At 41.7% G+C, this 21,181-nt stretch overlaps 1 protein-coding gene across 1 annotated transcript; it reads left to right on the top strand.

The window, feature by feature from the left end:
- Positions 1-2,993: 2,993 nt before the first annotated feature.
- On the top strand, positions 2,994-20,625 carry ipmkb (inositol polyphosphate multikinase b). The gene is made up of 6 exons (XM_024387770.2): positions 2,994-3,871; positions 5,243-5,328; positions 6,179-6,275; positions 6,680-6,852; positions 16,235-16,316; positions 16,540-20,625. The coding sequence occupies exons 1-6, from the start codon at positions 3,667-3,669 to the stop codon at positions 17,172-17,174; spliced, it is 1,278 nt and encodes a 425-aa protein (XP_024243538.1). The 5' UTR covers positions 2,994-3,666; the 3' UTR covers positions 17,175-20,625.
- The last annotated feature ends 556 nt before the right edge of the window (positions 20,626-21,181 follow it).

The following is a 21,181-nucleotide window of genomic DNA, read 5'->3' as shown; positions in this document are numbered from 1 at the left end:
CAACACCTCGCCCCTGTTATCTGAAGTCTGCATTCATTCCCCCTCAAGGACTTAAAAATGTAAAAGCATTGGATTGTTGTAGACTGTAGAATAGATGGAGTCCACACCATATTTCTTCCACCAGTTCAATAATTGCACACTTCAATGAGGGGGAAGTGAACAAGTGCACACTACAGGGAGAAGGGCTAAAGGGAAAAGAATATCTACAGGAAGTGCCCTATTTCTGTGTGTACGTGTGTGTGTGTGTAGACCGATGAGTTGATGATACTATCACAGAGACGTAGCAGATCAAAGTGCTACCATGGTGACGCCAGCAGCACTCTGTTTAGCTGCTCATTTAATTATCTTTATCTGTTCCAAGCAAAGTGGCTGAAAGCATACTCTCTCACACACACACACACACACACACACACACACACACACACACACACACACACACACACACCTGTATCTCTGTGTGAGGGAGAGATAGTGTGTGAGTATGTATGAGTGTGTGTGTTTATGTGTGTGTGGTGTCTAGTGTTACAATAACACCAGGGAACAGAGAGGCTGTTAAACTTTATGGAGGAGAGAGAATGGACACTTAGTGACCTTCTGACTAATAGATGTTGTCATAGCAACCACATCTCTATGCACATAACCATCATTTCCTCTCACACTCTACCTACAAGGCTGTGTGGACACCCCAAAAACACAAGACACACAGAAGTATGTACCCCATCTCTCATCAACAAGATCTGGGAATGTGACATATTATTAATGAACATCTATTTTTGATGCATTCATTTTGCATGGTTGCATTGTTAATTCTGCGTGGTTACAGTGTTCAACCAGAAACAACTCAAAGGTTAACAGTTTAGGCATTTAATTCTGTGGAAGAACTTGACTGGCCTGCAAAGAGCCCTGACCTCAACTCCATCGAACACCTTTGGGATGAATTGGAACGTCGACTGCGAGCCAGGCATAATCGCCCAACATCAGTGCCGACTTCACGGATGCTTATGTGGCTGAATAGAAGCAAGTCCCCGCAGCCTTCCTAGAAGAGTGGAGGCTGTTATAGCAGCAACGGGGGGACCAACTCCATATTAATATCCCATAATTTTGGAATGAGATGTTTGATGAGCAGGTGTCCATAAACTTGGTCATATAGTGTATCTTACCTGGCATGCCTGCTGGCAAGCCGGCTGAAAAGCAAGCAATTACAAAATTAACTGAATAAGACTCACATTCCTTTCCATCGTTAACCCAGACTTTAGCAGAGATGCAGAGAAGCATAAGTAGTGTATTTAAAAAAGAAACACCAGTCAGAAGAATACAGACAGCTCAAGAGGTATGCTTAGATATGCAGAAAGGTTTACACATATTTGATATAGAATTAAGCATAATTTACATAAATTCTCCACCCCCAAGATTTTTGGGGTGTGTGTCCCCGCCATTAAGTATCATTAAGTATTCTCACAGCTTACTAGAGCATTGTGAACTGCCAAAGCGCAGTGGTCTGACACTTTGGCTCTGAGCATCACGAGTTCGCACTAAGTTCTGGGCTGCTCTCATATACACGCCAGGGTTGGGATAAATTCCATTTAAATTTCAGTCATTTTAGGAAATATACTGAAATCCCATTTCTCTTAAATTTTTTTAAATGAAGAAAATGAAAAATTGGAATTTGGTTCTCTTTCTGAATTGACTGGAATTTTAATGGCATTGACCCCAACCCTGACACACACATACAAACACATTTGTCGCCTACTACCCCTCTCACAGCCTTTTTTCTACTTTTCCAGAGATCACTGTGAAGGTCTCCCTCCCTACCTCTGAGTCCCTCCGTCTCCCTTCCTCCCTTGGTCTTTATCTAATCTATGTTACTCTTTGTCCTCCCATCACAGGTTGCTACGCAACTGTGTTCCATTGATCTAGAAGAGCAGGATGACAGGCACACATAACTGTGATGACACACACGCACGCACAAGTCGACAGACTCACGCACGTACGTACGCACGCATTCATACACACACACACCTTTAAATACCTTTATTCCAATTGCACCGTTGACACAAAATGAGGGACACAGAGGGAAGGGAAGAGAGAGGAGAAAAGGAGGGGGAACGGGAGAGAGAAAAGGCAAAGAGGTGGGGGGGGCTGGGAAATTGATGCAGCGTTTCTTCCATTTTGATACAGATTGCCCTGGTCTCCTCTGCCATCTGGTGGACAAGACACCACATTGTTCTTTACATGTTGTTTTCAGTTTTTTTGTTTTTTTTGGGGGGGGTCTATTTCGTGTTGTTCCAAGATGGGATTGTTCAGCCTACTTGATTAAAATCCTTCCATACTCTAAACATTATGATTAAATTAAATGACTATTATGCATTATGGGTGGGTCTATAAACAGTATACTAATTATCTCCAATGTTATGATTGCTGAGTGGAAATCTCGAATGCAATTAACTTGTTTAGAACCAAGCATGTTTACAAGATGTGGCTCAATTACGAAGATTTTACAACAGATAAGGCCTATAATTACCACTATAGGGCCAGTGTGATTTGTTCTTGAGTCTTATTTACAGGATGTGACGTCAATCAAAGCGCTGGAAAGAAAACTAGTGATAACGTACCCTCCTCCTTTTACTTTATGTTCGTATTCATATATTTTATTATTTCCTTTTGTTTTTGCATTGCCGAGAAGAAACCGGCATGTAGGCATTTAGTTTACCATGAGTGCATATCATGCGTATATCAGTACATACGACGAATACAACTTGAAGTTTCAGAATGATAAAGTCATCAACTTCATTAAATTAATTTGTGCACAGTGATGGTAAACCTCATGCAAATGTAAAACATTAAATCAATTCATGGTTTTACCTGACTCATCTAGAATGTAGGCGTAGTCCACATTAGAATTTTTAGGCAATTTTTTTCGACAGTGATGGAAAAGTCACTGCACTGAAGCTGTTGCCAGAAGTAGACAGAATTGCGACAGTAGGGGCAATGTCGCAAGTGTAGTAGGTTAGGTTGGTAGCCAGCAAGATGACATGTTGATAGCCGCCCACATTGGGTACTGCTCGAATGTGAACGTCATTGCAACTATTTAAAGATATCGATAGTGTGTCCGTCATGACATTGTTTCCCGTGCTTATTTTGGTTGTGAAACAATTTCGCGTTGAGGAGCCTGTGTGTCAGATGTGATGTCACCGCTAGCAGCCTGTATTTTAGCATCGTGGGACGTGTAAAATGTAAGCAGACAACAACGGGGCTCGTTTGTGTTTGTATCCCAAATAGCCAACTACGGTCGCGCTCGAGGTAGTTTTCGAAGAGACGAACAATTTTTCGAGATTGCATGCGGATATCGGTCTTGTGTCATCAGAACATTTTTTTTGTGTGAGAGGAGTGTGTTCGTCTCCCTTGTGAGGAAGTGGGATGTGGCCAGAGTGTATTAATGTTGCCGACGAAGATATGAAAATCATTGTAGCAGTGCTTTTGGAGCCTCGCTACATTGTAAATACTAGGTTAGACTTGGTGCTTAACGCGAGCCCATTTGACGAATTCGATGAAGACATCCGTCGGTGTTCGAAATCGTGCTGGGGCCGCTCTGATTACATAAAATCAACATGTGAATTATAGATTGGCTATTTTTATTTTATTTTTTTGAAAACCATTGATTTGCTAATGTCAACTCAACGTCAGACAGTGGACTCATCTTTAGCTTTGGGAAGACTGGAAATCAATAGTCCCATGCTGAACCTGGGAACTTGCCTCTCCGGCTCAGTGAAAGAGAAGACCGCTCAGGGAGGATCGCAGGCGGCGCACCTGAACGGATGTGTGCCACTCTCCCATCAGGTGGCCGGTCATAAGTATGGCGTTGATAAAGTAGGTCAGTGACTGGACTTATCCAATATGTTCTCCTCTCGCCGCGACGGTGCATGTTGTTTATCCACTACTGAGTGGCATTTAATTTTGCAATCTTGGTCTGCATGGTAGAATAACTCAGTTTTGTTCAATGACAATACCTCAGAAAAGCTGACAGAAGTAGGCTAAACTCACCCCCCCCCAGGATTCTTTATCACCAGGACAACGCTATGGAGCAAACAAGCCATGGTGATAGGTTTCATAATGTCAGTCAATAACAGAATAGAGCACCTGCTTGTATCCTTTTGTCGTACTTTAGTTGAAGCCTGTAGTATCTGCTCTCCTATTGTAATCAAGCAACTGAAATCCAGTTTGACTTCTATCACTCTTGATCATCCACTTAGTTGTAGCCTACAAAACTCACCAGGCAACTTACCAGTGGCTATAGCCTAAATCATGAATTAGGCTTACACATCCAATGTCTGAAGTAACACTCCCTTAGCTGAAGGGGCCAATGTATTATTTCTTTCCTTGGAAACAGTGACAGAGCGCCAGTGTCAATAGGATGTAATCCGTGTTGTCTCTCTGCTAAGAGCCTCTCAGTTGAATCCTACCCTCAGCCAGGGCTTGGGTGTCAGACTCGTATTTAGGTCAAGACTCTTGACACACGTTTAACCTCTGAGTTGATTAAACGCTGACGCTTGGAGTGTTCATTTCCTACCAGTGGGAAGGCCAGGCCGGGGTAAATGCTTTGTCATAGACAGTATCGCTAGCTGTAAATCCACAATCCCACAACCAACCGGTGCATATTCTAATCAGCATAGCCTACTGCATATGATGTAACGTACAGGAACATGCCGGTGCTTTCTTCTCAGTTTCAAATGTCACTATTTCAACTGATTTTAGGTGTATGGTTCAATCTGTGCCTGAGGCAGTAACATTTAGTTGAGTGGATTGCTGTCCATTCTTTCCCCACTTCATTCTATCTAATATTGGAGCCAAGTCTCAGAGTGAGTGTAACGTATCTTACTATATATGATACTGGTGCCCAGTCGTCTTTGATAAGGTGCATCGTTTTTTTATGACTTCATGTTAAATACAAGCTAACCTTTGCACTTCTCAGCTGGGTATAACTGGCAAACTGTTTGGCCCTGTCTGAGTACTTTAGAAAGGCCTCTTTCCTTTCTCTCTTGAAGTAACTACAATTCTAAAATGGTTGCACAATTGTGAAAGCTAGGGCCCTCTCGGTCACATTTTCCAATCCAGTCATATCCTTCCGGCTAAATAATCAATGATCAGATGTCTTTTTGAGATATTCTGACTTGACTTTTATGCTGCAACCAGTACTAGATCTTTAGCTAAGTGTCAGAATGGACCACACCTTTTGTTTCAACAGGCATATTGCAACATCCTGATGGCACAGTACTCAAACAGCTCCAGCCCCCTCCCCGAGGTCCTAGAGAGATGCAGTTCTACAGCATGGTAACCATCCACCTTTTGATGCACAAAATCAATAGATATACATGTTATTGTCTGAAGGTATAATCATTTTCACTGTACAGTGTGCACTTTATGAAATTGCTGTTCTGCATCACTTTCAATTAAAAAAAGTTTTTTTTACTAGGGAACAGTTCTCCCATGTCAGTTTGAACAAAGTTTATGTTCAAGTTGACGTGTAGATTAAATGAGTTAACAAAAAGTGAGTGATTAGTCCTAAACCATTCTATCGTTCAATCGCCCAGAATAGTTCTTAAGGAAGCCTAGCATTCTGGCCCCTTTACAGTGGCTCTGGGGGCCTTTGTTATGGCAATACTGGGCACAGTAATGTAGTCCACATCTCTACTAGCTCAATCAATGGGCAAGGTCAGCACACTCCCCACGTATAAACCAGAGGGCTATCTGTTTATTTAAGGGCTTAAGAAAGGTGTTTGCCTCAGCATGTCCACTGCAACAACATTTAGCCAAAGCATTATCAGAGATTTTCCACTGGCACCGCTTACTCTACTATTGTTAAAGTGAACTAAATGTACACGGGACAAAATGGTTACTTTGGAAATACTCTCTTACAGAGGAATCACGTATTACAAACTTGGTTACTTTCACCACCATCATTTCACTGTAGTGAATAATAAAAGGGAAGGAAAATAAATGTTTGTACTGTACTATCGCATTACTCTTAATATTTGTTACACATGCGACGTGTTGGTAAAACAACATCTCCGTCAATAAAGACAGACAATCCCACATAGATGGTGAATAGTTCCCTCAATGGAGCTGATGTGATTCTTCAACAAGTATAAAGTATGTCCTAACCGCCCTTTGCTTCTGACAGGTCTACGCCGACGACTGCTGTGATCCGTGTCTGTTGGACCTTCAGCATCACCTCCCCAAATACTTTGGCGCCTGGTCCTCTCCTGAATCTCCTAACGGTAAACACCGGCGCATAGCAAAAATCCTTAAACCTACCTGGGGTATTATTTCAACATATACCCGGGGCCTGTATTCACAAATAAACTCAGAGGAGAAGTGCTAATCTAGAATCAGGTCCTCCCTGCCCATAAAATGTTAGTCATTCTGATCTAAAGGGCTAAACTGATCCGAGGTCAGAACTTCATTCAGAAAGACTTCTGTCATTCGGATGGTTTCACAGCAGAGCTCTCCAGCTGTTAAATGTAAACAATCATGACAGTGTTCTGCTTTGCTCCTAGGAACATGACACTGTAGTGGTGAAACAAAGCCTCGTCTATCATTCTAGTGGCCTAATGTGTTGATTTATTTCAAAATGTCTCTCCCCCACGCCTTATTTCTGCACCGCCCTCTGATGACATCACAGAGCTGTACCTGAAACTTGAGGATGTCACTCGGCGGTTCCAGAAGCCTTGTATTATGGACGTGAAGATAGGCCAGAAGAGCTACGACCCCTACGCCTCCTATGAGAAGCGGGACCAGCAGATCAAGAAGTACCCGCTAATGGAGGAGATTGGCTTCCTGGTTCTCGGAATGAGGGTGAGTCTCCCTATTCAGCCTCCTTATGAGCCCCTCCCATTGGGTTGAAAAGGCCTCTCTAACTGCTACTGCCATTCATGTTAATGAGAGGGGCTATATGAGACCTTGGAGGAAGTACCTTAGGCCGTTTTTTTACGCTACAATTATTGAGCGGTATCCTAACAAATACTCGCGACTACTTATTACTGAAGTGTAAAGCTGAGAAATTCTCCCGTCTGTCCTCTATGCCACCTGTGGAGGTTGCGGGTGAGACTCGGCCAAGAGTAACCCCTCTCCGGTGTAAACATGATTGTCTCTTCAAGCGAAGTACTCGTACAGTAAAAGATCTTAATAGCAGAGCTACGTTTTTGAAACGGCTGAAATGTATTCCTTGTTTTTATTGAGTTGGTACCTGAAATTACAGTAAATGCCAATTTCGTTCTGAGGTTGACTGATGAACAGCACAGTTTGTGAAGGAGAGCATGCTTTAAAAAAAAATGTATTCAAAAAAGTGACTTTTTCCAATCCTCCTACAGAGCCACATGCAGTCCAAGTGTTTTGATTCCTATATACCACCGGAAAGAGCAGATACTAAACTTTCTAACACCTACACTACCGTTCAAAAGTTTGGGGTCACTTAGAAATGTCATTGTTTTGGAAAGAAAAGCTTTTTTTTTTTTGTCCATTTACATAACATGAAATTGATCAGAAATACAGTGTAGACATTGTTAATGTTGTAAATGACTATTGTAGCTGGATACAGCTGCTTTTTAATGGAATATCTACATAGGCATACAGAGGCCCATTATCAGCAACCATCACTCCTGTGTTCCAATGGCACGTTGTGTTAGCTAATCTAAGTTTGTCATTTTAAAAGGCTAATTGATCGTTAGAAAACCCTTTTGCAATTATGTTAGTACAGCTGAAAACTGTTGTCCTGATTATAAAGAAGCAGTAAACCTGGCCTTCTTTAGACTAGTTGAGTATCTGAAGCATCAGCATTTGTGGGTTCGATACATTTGCCAAACAACTCAAAAATTGAGGGGATATGGGCTCTTCAGGGCTCTGAAGAAGGCTCTTCAGAATATCACTTTTTTTTGTAGAATCACCATGTTTACAACTTGAATACTAGCGACACTCCGCAATAGCTTGTTTGGGGAAAATATTTTTTATTTTATTATATTCTAATTGTAAAATATGTGTTGATTGCCATAAGGACAGGGGAATTTAAGTGTGTCTTGGCTGCTAAATAAATGAGTGTATTTCATTGGCACGGCACAGCAATATAGCCTTGGCTACTAAGCACAGATGTAATAACAGAACATAATTATACTCAAAATATGCTATTCTTTTCTTTTGAAATGAATTTTCTTAACATCATCATGTTTCTTAATACCTTTTTATTTAATCGTTATTTGACTAGGCAAGTCAGTTAAGAACAAATTCTTATTTACATTGATGGCCTACACTGGCTAAACCCGGACGACACTGGGCCAATTGTGCGCCGCACTATGGGACTACCAATCACGGCCGGTTGTGATACAGCCTGGATTCGAACCAGGGTGTCTGTATTGACGCCTCTAGCACTGAGATGCAGTACCTTAGACCGCTGTGCCACTCGGGAGCCCACTTAAGACCCACCTAAACAAAATTATAATTGGTTTCTTTGTGATGGTGTACAGTTGAAGTCGGAAGTTTACATACACTTAGTTGGAGCCATTAAAACACATTTTTCAACCACGCCACAAAACTATACTTTTGGCAAGTCGGTTAGGACATCTACTTTGTGCATGACACAAGTAATGTTTTCCAACAATTGTTTACAATTTACAAGCATCTGATAGGCTAATTAACATAATTTGAGTCAATTGGAGGTGTACCTGTGGATGTATTTCAAGGCCTACCTTCAAACTCAGTGCCTCTTTGCTTGACATCAAGGGAAAATCAAAATAAATCAGCCAAGACCTCAGAAAAAATAATGGTAGACCTTCACAAGTCTGGTTCATCCTTGGGAGCAATTTCCAAACGCCTGAAGGTATCACGTTCATCTGTACAAACAATAGTACGCAAGTATAAACACCATGGGACCACGCAGTGGTCATACCACTCAGGAAGGAGACACGTTCTGTCTCCTAGAGATGAACGCACTTTGGTGCGAAAAGTGCAAATCAATCCCAGAACAACAGCAAAGGACCTTGTGAAGATGCTGGAGGAAACGGGTACAAAAGTATCTATATCCACAGTAAAACAAGTCCTATATTGACATAACCGGAAATGCCGCTCAACAAGGAAGAACCCACAACTCTAAAACCGCCATAAAAAAGCCAGACTATGGTTTACAACTGCACGTTGGTACGAAGATCGTACTTTTTGGAGAGATGTCCTCTGGTCTGATGAAACAAAAATAGAACTGTTTGGCAATAATGACCATCGTTATGTTTGGAGGGAAAAGGGGAGGCTTGCAAGTCGAAGAACACCATCCCAACCGTGAAGCATGGGGGTGGCAGCATCATGTTGTGGGGGTGCTTTGCTGCAGGAGGGACTGGTGCACTTCACAAAATAGATGGCATCATGAGGAGGAAAAAATTATGTGGATATATTGAAGCAACATCTCAAGATATCAGTCAGGAAGTTAAAGCTTGGTCGCAAATGGACAATGACCCCAAGCATACTTCCAAAATTGTGGCAAAATGGTTTAAGGACAACAAAGTCAAGGTATTGGAGTGGCCATCACAAAGCCCTGACCTCAATCCTAAAGAAAATTTGATGGCAGAACTGAAAAAGTGTGTGTGAGCAAGGAGGCTTACAAAGCTGTCTCAGTTACACCAGCTCTGTCAAGAGGAATGGGCCAAAATTCACCCAACTTATGGGAAGCTTGTGGAAGGCTGCCAGAAATGTTTGATCCAAGTTAAACAATTTAAAGGCAATGCTACCAAATACTAATTGAGTGTATGTGAACTTCTGACCCATTGGGAATGTGATGAAAGAGATTTAAAGCTGAAATAAATTATTCTCTACTATTATTCTGAAGTAGTGATCCTAACTGACCTAAAACAGGGAATTTTTACTAGGATTATATGTCAGGAATTGTGAAACTGAGTTGAAATGTATTTGGCTAAGGTGTATGTAAACTTCCGACTTCAACTGTATATTAAATAGATTATTATTAGTTAAAATAGGTATTGGTGGCTATTGGTAGTGTTAAATAGGCATACAGTGCATTCGGTAAGTATTCAAACCCCTTCCCTTTTTCCACATTTTGTGTCGTTACAGCCTTATTCTAAAATTGATTTTTTTTAAATGCATTAATCTACACACACTACCCCATAATGACAAAGCGCAAAGTTTAAACATTTTTTTTTTTAGCATTTTTGCAAATTTATAGAAAATTAAAAAATCATATACCTTATTTACCTAAGTATTCAGACCCTTTGCTATGAGACTCGAAATTGATTTGGAGTCCACCTGTGTACATTCAATAAATTGGACATGATTTGGAAAGGCACACACCTACAGTATCCTATATAAGCTCCCACCGTTTGAGGAGGAAAAAAACATTTAATCCATTTTAGAATAAGGCTGTAACGTAGCAAAATGTGGAAAAAAGTCAAGAAGTCTGAATACTTTCCAAATGCACTGATGTGGTCAACTTGACCATCATGGCGCTTTGAGGTAGAAATGCTCAGAAAGTTTGTCATTTTTATGCTGTTGGATCTCAAAGTACTGCTAGACTGTAAATTACAGATATTTAGGAAAAATCAGCGACAGGTGGGTCAAAAGTTTTATTGAAAGGAAGTAATTGAAATTACTAAATTGATCATCGTAAGTGGTTACTTGGCATTTAGTAACCATTTTGAGAAAATAAAGGTTGAGAGACGGGCAGTGCAGGATATGAGGTTATTTCTATATGGCAGGATATGAGGTTATTTCTATATGGCAGGATATGAGGTTATTTCTATATGAAGGGTAGATTAGATCACTTGATATTCACTATCTTCATTATATGAATAGTTTATCTGTTATGTCAAGTTTGTCATGGTCAGAAAAAGAAAGTTCAATGATTTTTGTTGTTGTTGCCAGACCTCAACTCAATACGCTGAGTACCAATTCATTAGGAACTGACTAAGTGGATCCAGGTGACAGCCATGATCCCCTATTGATGTCATCTGTTGAATCCACTTGTGTAGATGAAGGGGAAGAGACTGGTTAAAGGAGGATTTTTAAGCCTTGAGACAATGGAGACATGGATTGTGTATGTGTGCCATTCAGAGGGTGTATGGGCAAGACAAATGATTTTAAGAGCCTTTGAACGGGGTATAGTAGTAGGTGCCAGGCGAACTGCAGCGCTGCATGACTTTTTTGCGCTCAATAGTTCCCCCATGTCTATCAAGAATGGTCCACTGCCCAAAGGACACCCAGTCAACTTGACACAAGTGTCGGAAGCATTGGAGTCAACATGGGCCAGCATCCCTGTGGAACATTTAAACACCTGGTAGAGTCCATCCCCTGACAAATTGAGGCTGTTCTGAGGGCCAAAGGGGAGTGCAACTCAATATCAGGAAGGTCTTCCTACTGTTTTGTACACTGTGTTGTTTTGTACACTCACTAGCAATGAACAAGTAGAATCGATACCCGATGACCTCATCTCCGCCATCAGACCAGTTGTTTTCCGTTAACATTGTAATCACAGGAACCCAATGTCAATAATCCCTCCAAGGGCTTTTACCAGGTGTTGATAAACCTGCCTGGGCAGCCGAACCAGAGCTAGAAGGACGATTCAAAGATTGTTGTGTTTAGGTCAAGTGTTTTTGCAACAATGCCTTATGTTTGGAGTCAATGTAGAAGTGTGCCCTCTGCTCGCCCTTTCTGGTCTACCACTTACTGGCTTAATGGTATCCGGGCAATGCAGGATGCAATCGCTTTTGCTAGTATCCTATCCAAGAGACGCATAGACCTTGAGTGGGAAAACTGTTCACCCACCGTCGCCCAGTTGATGGCTACAGGATTTGGTTCACTTTGTAAAACTAGGAAAAGTGTGTTAAAGTGTGTTTCATTCCAAAATGATGTATATCATTCCTTCTCCAGAGGCCAGACCTCCCCTTTCCACTTGTAAATTGCTTGCTTGACTGTTGATGCTGCTTTTGGTATTTATTTTTAAATATCTGATTTGCCTCCATAATCTGCTACCATACTTATCCATGTACCTTTTAAGTGGTGTTTCTTTGCCCTGGTTCTGACCCCTTTTAAGGATTGAGAAACACTACCTTTTGAACAATGTGCTTGCCCTAGTGCTCTCTCACTACTTTTTAAAATTGAACTATTCACACATCATCAAGCCTTTTGTTGGAGTTGGGTGTGTGGGGGTGTGCGCCCTTTTGGGTCCTGGGAACAGGATTGAGAAACACTGCCTTTGAACAATGTTAAAATATCCATGACCTTGAGTGTACCTGATCCTCTGACCCATCTAACTGTACATGTTCAGTCCACCTCCAGAATTATTGGCAACCTTGATAAAGATGAGCAAAAAGAGGAAAATGTTTAATTTAATACATTTTAGAATAAGGCTGTAACGTAACAAAATGTGGAAAATGTGAAGCGGTCTGAATACCTTCCAAATGCACTGTAGATGCATCTCATTAGTCCAACGTCACCTGTTCCAATGTCCTACTTCCCAGTTACTGTCTGACTGGCTTCACACCTCACACATGTTTTGGTTAATGTTTATGTGAAGAGTTCCATTTCTCATCCGGTTCCATTCTGAAGTCCTCTCTGTTTGAACACAGGGTTGGTCGTCGCTGACCAGTCAATCACACAGGGCTAAAACCAACATACCACTATTCTTCCATTCCATAATGACTTACAGGAGAGTCCTCATCTCTACCCCCAACGACCAAATCCAGCCTATTGGAATATAGTTGATTGGCCCCCTCAACAACAGGATTGTTATGCTTTTACATTGACACCGCGGATTAAGTATCAAGCAGCTTTCAGTGTTGTCTTGGTATATGGAAAACTCAACGTGTCTCTTTCCTCAAACTTTGTTAAACAGTTATGCCAATCGCAAGATTTCAATACAGCTAGACTGCAAAATACGACCACGTGCTATATGGTTTTATTGACCAATTCACTGAACATGGCCTTTACACGTCAGCATATTTACACTGCATTCAGGAAAGTTTTCAGACCACTTTTTCCACATTTTTGTTACGTTACAGCGTTATTGATTAAATAAATAACAAATATTCTCAATATAGACACAATTTCCCCGTAAGGACAATATGAAAAAAGGTTTTTAGAAGTTTTTGCAAATGTATTAAAAGTAAATGAACTGAAATACCTTACATAAGTATTCAGACCCTTTGCTATGAGACTTGAAATTGAGCTCAGGTGCGTCCTGTTTCCATTGATCATCCTTGTAATGTTTCTACAACTTCACTGGAGTCCACCTGTGGTAAATTCAATTGACCAAAAACCAAGCCATGATTTCGAAGGAGTTGTCCGTAGATCTCCGAGATAGGATTGTGTCTCGGCACAGATCTGTGGAAGGGTACCAAAACATGTTTGCAGCATTGAAGGTCCCCAAGAACACAGTGGCCTCCATCATTCTTAAATGGAAGACGTTTGGAACCACCAAGACTCTTCCTAGAGCTGGCCGCCAGGCTAAACTGACCAATCAGGAGAGAAGGGCCTTGGTCAGGGAGGTGACTAAGAACCCGATGGTCAGAAGCTCCAGAGTTACTCTGTGGAGATGGGAGAGCCTTCTAGAAGGACAACCATCTATGCAGCACTCCACCAATCAGGCCTTTATGGTAGAGTGTCCAGACGGAAGCCACTCCTCAGTAAAAGGCACATGACAGCCCGCTTGGAGTTTGCCAAAAGCCACCTAAAGGACTGTCATGCCATGAGAAGCAAGATTCTCTAGTCTGATGAAACCAATATTGATTACTTTGGCCTGAATGCCAAGCGTCATGTCTGGAGGAAACTTGGCACCATCCCTACGGTGAAGCATGGTGATGGCAGCATCATGCTGTGGGGATGTTTTTCAGTGGCAGGGACTGGGAGACTAGTCAGGATGGAGGGAAAGATGAACGGAGCAAAGTACTGAGAGATCCTTGATGAAAGCCTGCTCCTGCTTCGGGACAAGTCTCTAAATGTCCTTGAGTGTCCCAGCCAGAGCCCGGACTTGAACCCGATCGCACATCTCTGGAGTGACCTGAAAATAGCTGTGCCATGACATTCCCCATCCAACCTGACAAAGCTTGAGAGGATCTGCAGAGAAGAATGGGAGAAACTCCCTAAATGCCAAGCTTGTAGTGTCCTACCCAAGAAGACTTGAGGTTGTACTCGCTGCCAAAGGTGCTTCAACAAGGTACTGAGTAAAGGGTCTGAATACTTATGTAAATATGAAATTTCAGTTAATAAAAATAAAACATGTTTTGCTTTAATCACTGGTTACTGTGTGTATATTGATGAAGGGGAGAAAAAAAACCATTTAATCCATTTTAGAATAAGGCTGTAACGTAACAAAATGTGGAAAAAGGAAAGTGGTCTGCATACTTTCCGAATGCACTGTACATACCTGAAAAGTACACGCAGACAAAAGGCATTTGACTGCATGGCAAATAGTCTAATCAGTTAAACGCTCCACTTTGCTGGACTATTATCTTGCCTGTGTAACTAATTCTGTAGTACTAGTTGTTGTAAAAATGTAAGCTTGGTTCAGTATTTGTAGTGTTACAGGCTAGGGTTTTTCTCTCCGTTTTAGCATGTGTAACCTAGCACCTCGTTAGTCAGGATGTGTTTCACCTGCGCAGGCCCAGCTGGTATTTAAGACCTGCTGGCCCAGTGCATCAGTTGGAGAGGAGTTGGGAGAACTACACCTCACGTTAGCTCTTCCACATTAGAGAGCCGAAAACTGCCAGATGAAGGTTTTGTTTCTTCATATCTATTGGTACTTCCTAATTTTTAAATATTTTTTAGTTTGTCTTTTCTCAGGCAAATCCAGTGGGCATCCATGGCGGGTGTTTTTTAAGACCACACTGAAGTTGCTTGGCAGCACCCAGTAGTCACCCACATTGATGCCTTTTAGAACCCCTTCTAAACCCCACCTGTTTTGTGTTTGTCAGTGACTCATTTGTTCCCTTTTTTTTCTGTGCGCAACAACATTTTGAGTTTGTCTTTTGGTTACCAAACAGCAGCCTCTTGGGAGGTCAGTAATAGGAAGCCTCTAGCCACCAGTAGAACAGGATGGAGCTAGCTTCTATCTGACTGATCTCCAGATCTGTTGACTAGGACCTTTACCCCAATCACCATTTATGCCCTTCCCCTCCTTTGGGTGTTCCTCACAGGTCTCTGAGGGTCATGATAACATAACTGTTCTTAACTCCAATGTCAATCGGCAAATGAATGAGTAATAGTGTCTGTCGCACTCTGCTTTGGGAAATGAATGTTGAGGACCACCGGTGTAGATTTCACTTCTGGAATATTTGCCTCCACATGGCCTAGGACCTGCACTGGCAAGCTCTGTCATACCAGGTTGTCTTCTCACTTGTCAATAAGGTAGACTAGTAAGCGAATATGATTATTCATAGTCTAGGCGTGGTAAGAACACAGACCTTTCAGCACGAGGGGTCGTCCACTGACATGCCCTGTGTTTGCCCCAGGGTCAAAGGCTTTCTGGCACGGAGCATGGAAAAAATCTGCTGATCACCACAGAGTGATAAGACTAATTACTGATAATGATGTTCCGGATTGCAGTGATAGAAGGGAGGAATCCCTCTGGGGAAGACAACAGTTTTGCTCCTCTCGGCGTGGGAATGGAATTATCTCGGAGTCCTCACAGACTTAAGAGATCTACTCGCATTGCTATTAATATAACCGGGGAAAAAACATGTGTCATATTATGTCACATATATATGTGCATCATATTCTAAATGTTTTGAGAAAATTGTGTAAAAATAATTTCTCCACCAGAGGGAGTATTCCACCCATGATTGTGTCACTTTGAGTTTGTTATATAGAGACACGTCATCTTCTTTTGAAGTTAAGCAGTGCTTGTTAGTGCTTCCATATGAGAACAAACAATAGGCCTATGTGCTGCATCTAACTTGGCCGCACTGAGTGGCGCATCGGTCTAAGGCACTGTATCTCAGTCATCTTCCTTTTTATTTTATTTTTTATCTTTTTTTAACTAGGCAAGTCAGTTAAGAACAAATATTTATTTTTCAGACCGGCCGTGATCGGGAGTCCCATAGGGCGGCGCACAATTTAGCCCAGCATCGTCCGGTTTAGGGGAGGATCTGGCCCGGGGTAGGCTGTTATTGTAAAATTTGAATTTGTTCGTAACTGACTTGCCTAGTTAAATAAAATGTCATTCTTCCTTTCTGTCTTTCGAACCCTCCAGGTGTACAAGGTGAACTCTGACGGCTATGACTCCTATGACCAACATTACGGACGAGGTCTCCTCAAGGACACCGTCAAAGACGGTGAGCTCCTGAGACAATAATAATCCTGGCACAAAATAAACAACATGTATACCTTTCTGTCTAATTTCCACGGAGTTTCGGTTGTAGTTGCTAGCCAAGCTTGCTCTCAATTAGACGATGCCTGATGCGTTTTCCTAAACAGATTAAGTCATCGCCGTCATTTCTCCTCAGAAAACATTGTATTCCTCAACAACAACAATTACCTCTCCCGTTCCTCTCCCAGGTTTATCAAAATTCTTCTATAATGGGACGAGTCTGAGGAAAGACGCCATCACTGCCAGTATCCTGAAGGTCCAGAACATCCTGAGATGGTTCGAGGGCCAGATCCAGTTAACCTTCTATGCCAGCTCCTTGTTGTTTGTATACGAGGGCCTGCCTCCTCCCAACCCGGGGGGCCACATCCCCAAGGGCCTACCAGAGAAGACCACGTCTGCCGCCTGCTGCGAGCCCAACGAGGACGTACTGGAACACAACAACAACGTCTGCGCTGCCGTGCCGCTCGACTACAGCCTGTCCACCATGTATGCCATGCACAAGAAGGGCTGCACCCGGGGTCACCATGGCAACGTCACCGCCGGCAACGCCACGACAGACCCCAACCCCCAGGCGCACAACAGCACTTGGAAGTGCCCAGGTCTGGTGTCGTCGGAGCAGCCCAACGGCAACGGTGTCAAAGCACGACTGGAGGAAGTGGGGGAGGGAGGCCGGGGGGAGCCACAGCCAGAGCAGAGGGCAGGCGAAGTGGAGGTGAGGATGATTGACTTTGCTCACGTCTTCCCCAGCGAGAGCCAGGACCGAGGCTACATCTATGGCCTGAAACACTTGCTGGAGGTGCTGCAGCAGATCCTCCACCAATAACCTTCTTTTTCCAGTGGTTTGTCTTGTCTCTCATTGGTCAAGTGTACCTAATCTGTGTTTTACAGTCCCAGTCCCTCGCCCCGTGATTCACTGCACTATATGCACTATATCAATGAAGTCATTTCTCCATAACTCTTTGTCCGACGTATGTGCTTCTTGATTCTTAACCACTGTTAACAGGTATCTAACTCAGGTAAACTACTGTAATCAATACTCAAGTGATTATCCCTAAAGAGTACCCTCGTTTTGTTGGCTTGCGTATGATATGTTGTATGTTTTTTATATAATTATATAATTATAATTTTTATATAATTAAGTGTATGTCTTTTTGTTTTATTTCTGATCCTTTTGTCTTTTTTTTGTCCCAGAATGATTTGTATTTATCCATTTTAAGTTATACTCAGTAGAGGGTAAGTACATTCAGCATTGCTGTTCTCTATCTAGCTGTATGTTTTGCTTCCAAATTGCCTTACCTGATCTTCTTAACTTGTATCCTTGCAGTGGTACTTGTTCATGATTGACTTTCAAGATTATATTAATCTCGGAAAACAAGAACTAAAGTCTTGTTTAGCTGTCAGATGCTCTGTGAAGTTCTCGGGGGAGATGTTAAAAGATACTAACATGACTTGTGATGTCCCCCCCCCAACAGAAACACTTGTTTCAGACAAGTCTATGGGCCAAATGTCCCCTTCCCGAAATTCGAAAGATCCGAGAGCACCTGTGAAATCGTGATTTGTCCAAACGATTAGTGACACAAAATCAGCATAGCACAAAAGAGTTCCTCGTTAGGTCATTACATCCCACAGTCTGTCGACAGATGCTACCACCGTTTCTGTTGCGTGCGCCTTTCCAACGAGGGCTGAAGGTGATCCGTATGCCGTAGATTGTCCTCCCTCTGCCCACTACACTGTGTGTCATGGTCTGTTCAATTGTGAAGAAATGCAATACGCTGCTGTGATGACAATGAATTCACAGACTGAACAGAGAGAGATTTTGAGTTTGTTTTATCTAGTGATTCATGTTCAGAGGGATAGAATGCCAAAGTACTGGGTCTTTTTTTGTTTGTTGGAGAGGGAGCAAGGTCTGGATAGAGTTCTGAACTTGAAGGCCTGGAGGTAGATTAGATCCTCGTGGTGTTGTCTCTACCCCGACAATGCTTCCGCAGTGGGATCTCTATCAAGATATTGTCAATCGTTTCAGTGAAGAGAAATGTTGTTTTTCATTTGCTTCTTCTTAAAAACCCTGATAGCTATAGAATGTTTGACGTAATTATTTTAACAGACGATACGCTGATCTTTTCACAGATACGCTGACCGTGCTACATTTTTATGTTTGATTTTTAAACTAATACCAAGAGACACATTTCTTTTGGATGATAATCTTATCAGTCAAAAGAACCTTGACGATTTAGTACATATTTTAAATAGTAAGGAGGAACAACCTTTTATGAGAGATGTTTACAGTCTTTTGAGGATATTTTGACTTATTATCACTGCCTTATTTCTTTCTACTCCATATATTCACTTCAAAACGTTCATTCTGGCAGCTTTACATTTACTCAAAATGTCTTCATTTTATTGTTCCAACAACTCCTTAGCAAGTGACCAGCTTCAGCATTTTGCAACAGGGCCATTGTTTATGAGTAAAATTCCCCAAATTGTAGGTAAAGAATGGGTGGTAATGATTTACATTACAGTGACTCTATCTTCATTAAGTAAATCATAACCCATCTATAAGCACATAATTTTTTATTTTTTAACATTTCATAACATTTTGTTTTATAGATGTGCTATAAGTGGTCTGTTTCTGGAGGTGCAGTAATGTCTGTCGTTACTGAATAAGGTACCTCTAAGATGGTTGTTTACTATTGACACCCTCTGCAGCTCTTTTGGAAGTTGTAATACATTAGCGCCACAACGGGTAGATGGGACTCTATACAAGGACTTTACGTTTCATCTGGGTGAAGTCAAAATGACGACTTGTTCTACAATGAATTGAAATCTCTTGTTTACACACCGGTTCTATTTTTTTTCTTCTTTCTGGGTAAACGGTGTCTTTGTAAAGTTAATGGGCAAGAAGTTAACAAAAATTGTTTTGGTTTGTGTTTGCTGAAGTCTGCTATTCTTAAAAAAAAACAAATAAATAAATGCACTGAAAAACAAATGAATATAGCTAATGTATCAAATCTGTCCCTTTGCTGTGAACTAACCAATGACTTTCCCATTGTGGGAATGTTGTTTAGTTTATCCACAGTGGTTTTATATAATACCTGATTGAAATGTTTAAGTTGGTGTATTGAAACACTCATGTGGCATTTGGCAAGACTGGATTTTGTCTTTTAGACTTGAGCTAATCAGAAGTGAGTTATCATTTATTGTATATACAGGACAAACTCAATTTCTCTCAGATTTTTTGCAACAAACTGTAGCTAAGTAATCCGATGATTTGATTGGGTTAGCGAATCAACAACTTATTTTCCAGCTTGTTGTAATTATTGTTCTGAACCCTTACTTACAAAGGCTGCATACCGAAGGGTAGCCCAATTCAGAAATGTATTTACAAATTGGTCTTTTAACCAATCAGATCAGTCCTGAAAAATATCTGACGTGATCAGTCAAAAGACCAGTTGGTGGAAAAACACATCTTGAATTGGGCTGCCTGTTTTAAACTCAGCCATATTCTCAGAGTATGAGTGCCAAGGTGTATTCAGTTCGCTTGAACGTTTGCTACGTTGCGAAACGGTTTGTACTAAACGACACATTTCTCCGAAACATATTTGTACGCTTTTGAAAAGACCGGTACGTTTGCTCCCATATTTGGTGGGTGTGGTGCGGTGTGGTTTGAAGCAATGAGTGACGTATTTAAAGAGCAGTGGCCATGCTGACAGCATTCCACAACCCAACCCCGTTTTAACTGGTCGTTCAGTACAGCACCGTTTCCATTCAATTGAACGTTCCAAAACGTAAAAACCTACTAAACGCAGCCCTGACATAGGATCAGTTCTGCCTACATTTGGGATAATTAATACGATTTATACGGAGAGGTGGGACCTGAACCTAGATTAACACTCCTACTCTGAGACGCTTTGTAAATACGGGTCCTGGGTTTCATTGAGCCTTGGCTGGTTTCATGCTTCTTCCTGTGGTCTGGAATAATATGGAGTATAGTATCAGTGCTGTCAGAATGTTCTATCTCCTCCCGTTGGTTCTGCTGTCTGTCCATCCCGGGGGAATGCTGATCTGTTCTGACGTATACAGTAACATAATATGCAGGGGAAATGATGACGTGTATCTGCTGTTTCTCTCTCATATCGGATTGAAATTGATGACCAATTCCTACTTTTTGTAAATCACCTATATGAGAATGTATAATAGGAGAGTTTCAATAATGGCTGTATATTTGGCAGATTATTATTACTAATAAAATTCCCAATGAAATTTGGGTTCTTTTAGCTTTTTCTTGTGGTCTTTGAATCCATGTATGTTCTCCCCACTTCCATTTTCTTTCATGTGCTGACTGAATAGAGAATATCTTTCAGTAATTCTATAACGGAAGTGCCTAGAAGGAGGGAATTGTTGACTAGAGCCTCGGGTTTGGCTTCTCTCTCTAGCTCGATGCCATTTTTTATTTACTGCTATTACCTTGTCTCTATAGCTACCATATAATACAATATAGCAATTCTCTGGTTTCAGCACCATTAAAAAAAAGACATGAAATGAAATTACACGAATGAACAGTATACAACAGAGAACAGTGAATGTGACAGAAGTAGACTACCCGGAGGAGTTGGTGCTCCTGAAGGTTGAATAGTCATCTCGCAGCATGTTAAGGGTCAGAGGTGACCACGTTTCCTCCAGACAGCCAGGGTCTTACCACTGAGGGGGGGAAGGAGCAACAGAATCGGGGTCTTAGCCCTGACATGTCGCTGGGAGGAGAGAAGTGACAGTGACACGCACCCTGCTTTATAATCACCACAGCCATGACACGGCACGCAACCCCAGAGCAAT

This window comes from Oncorhynchus tshawytscha, linkage group LG25 (assembly GCF_018296145.1).
Source record: "Oncorhynchus tshawytscha isolate Ot180627B linkage group LG25, Otsh_v2.0, whole genome shotgun sequence".
Taxonomy (NCBI): domain Eukaryota; kingdom Metazoa; phylum Chordata; class Actinopteri; order Salmoniformes; family Salmonidae; genus Oncorhynchus; species Oncorhynchus tshawytscha.
Note: the sequence above shows the minus strand (reverse complement) of the source record. Positions and strands in the feature narration are given on the sequence as shown.

Excerpts from the sequence above, each read along its gene's own strand:
- ipmkb (XM_024387770.2), top strand. The coding sequence starts at position 3,667 with ATGTCAACTCAACGTCAGACAGTGGACTCATCTTTAGCTTTGGGAAGA. Across the intron at positions 6,276-6,679 it reads CTCTCCTGAATCTCCTAACG|AGCTGTACCTGAAACTTGAG; the intron begins GTAAACACCGGC and ends ATGACATCACAG. Across the intron at positions 16,317-16,539 it reads CAAGGACACCGTCAAAGACG|GTTTATCAAAATTCTTCTAT; the intron begins GTGAGCTCCTGA and ends TTCCTCTCCCAG.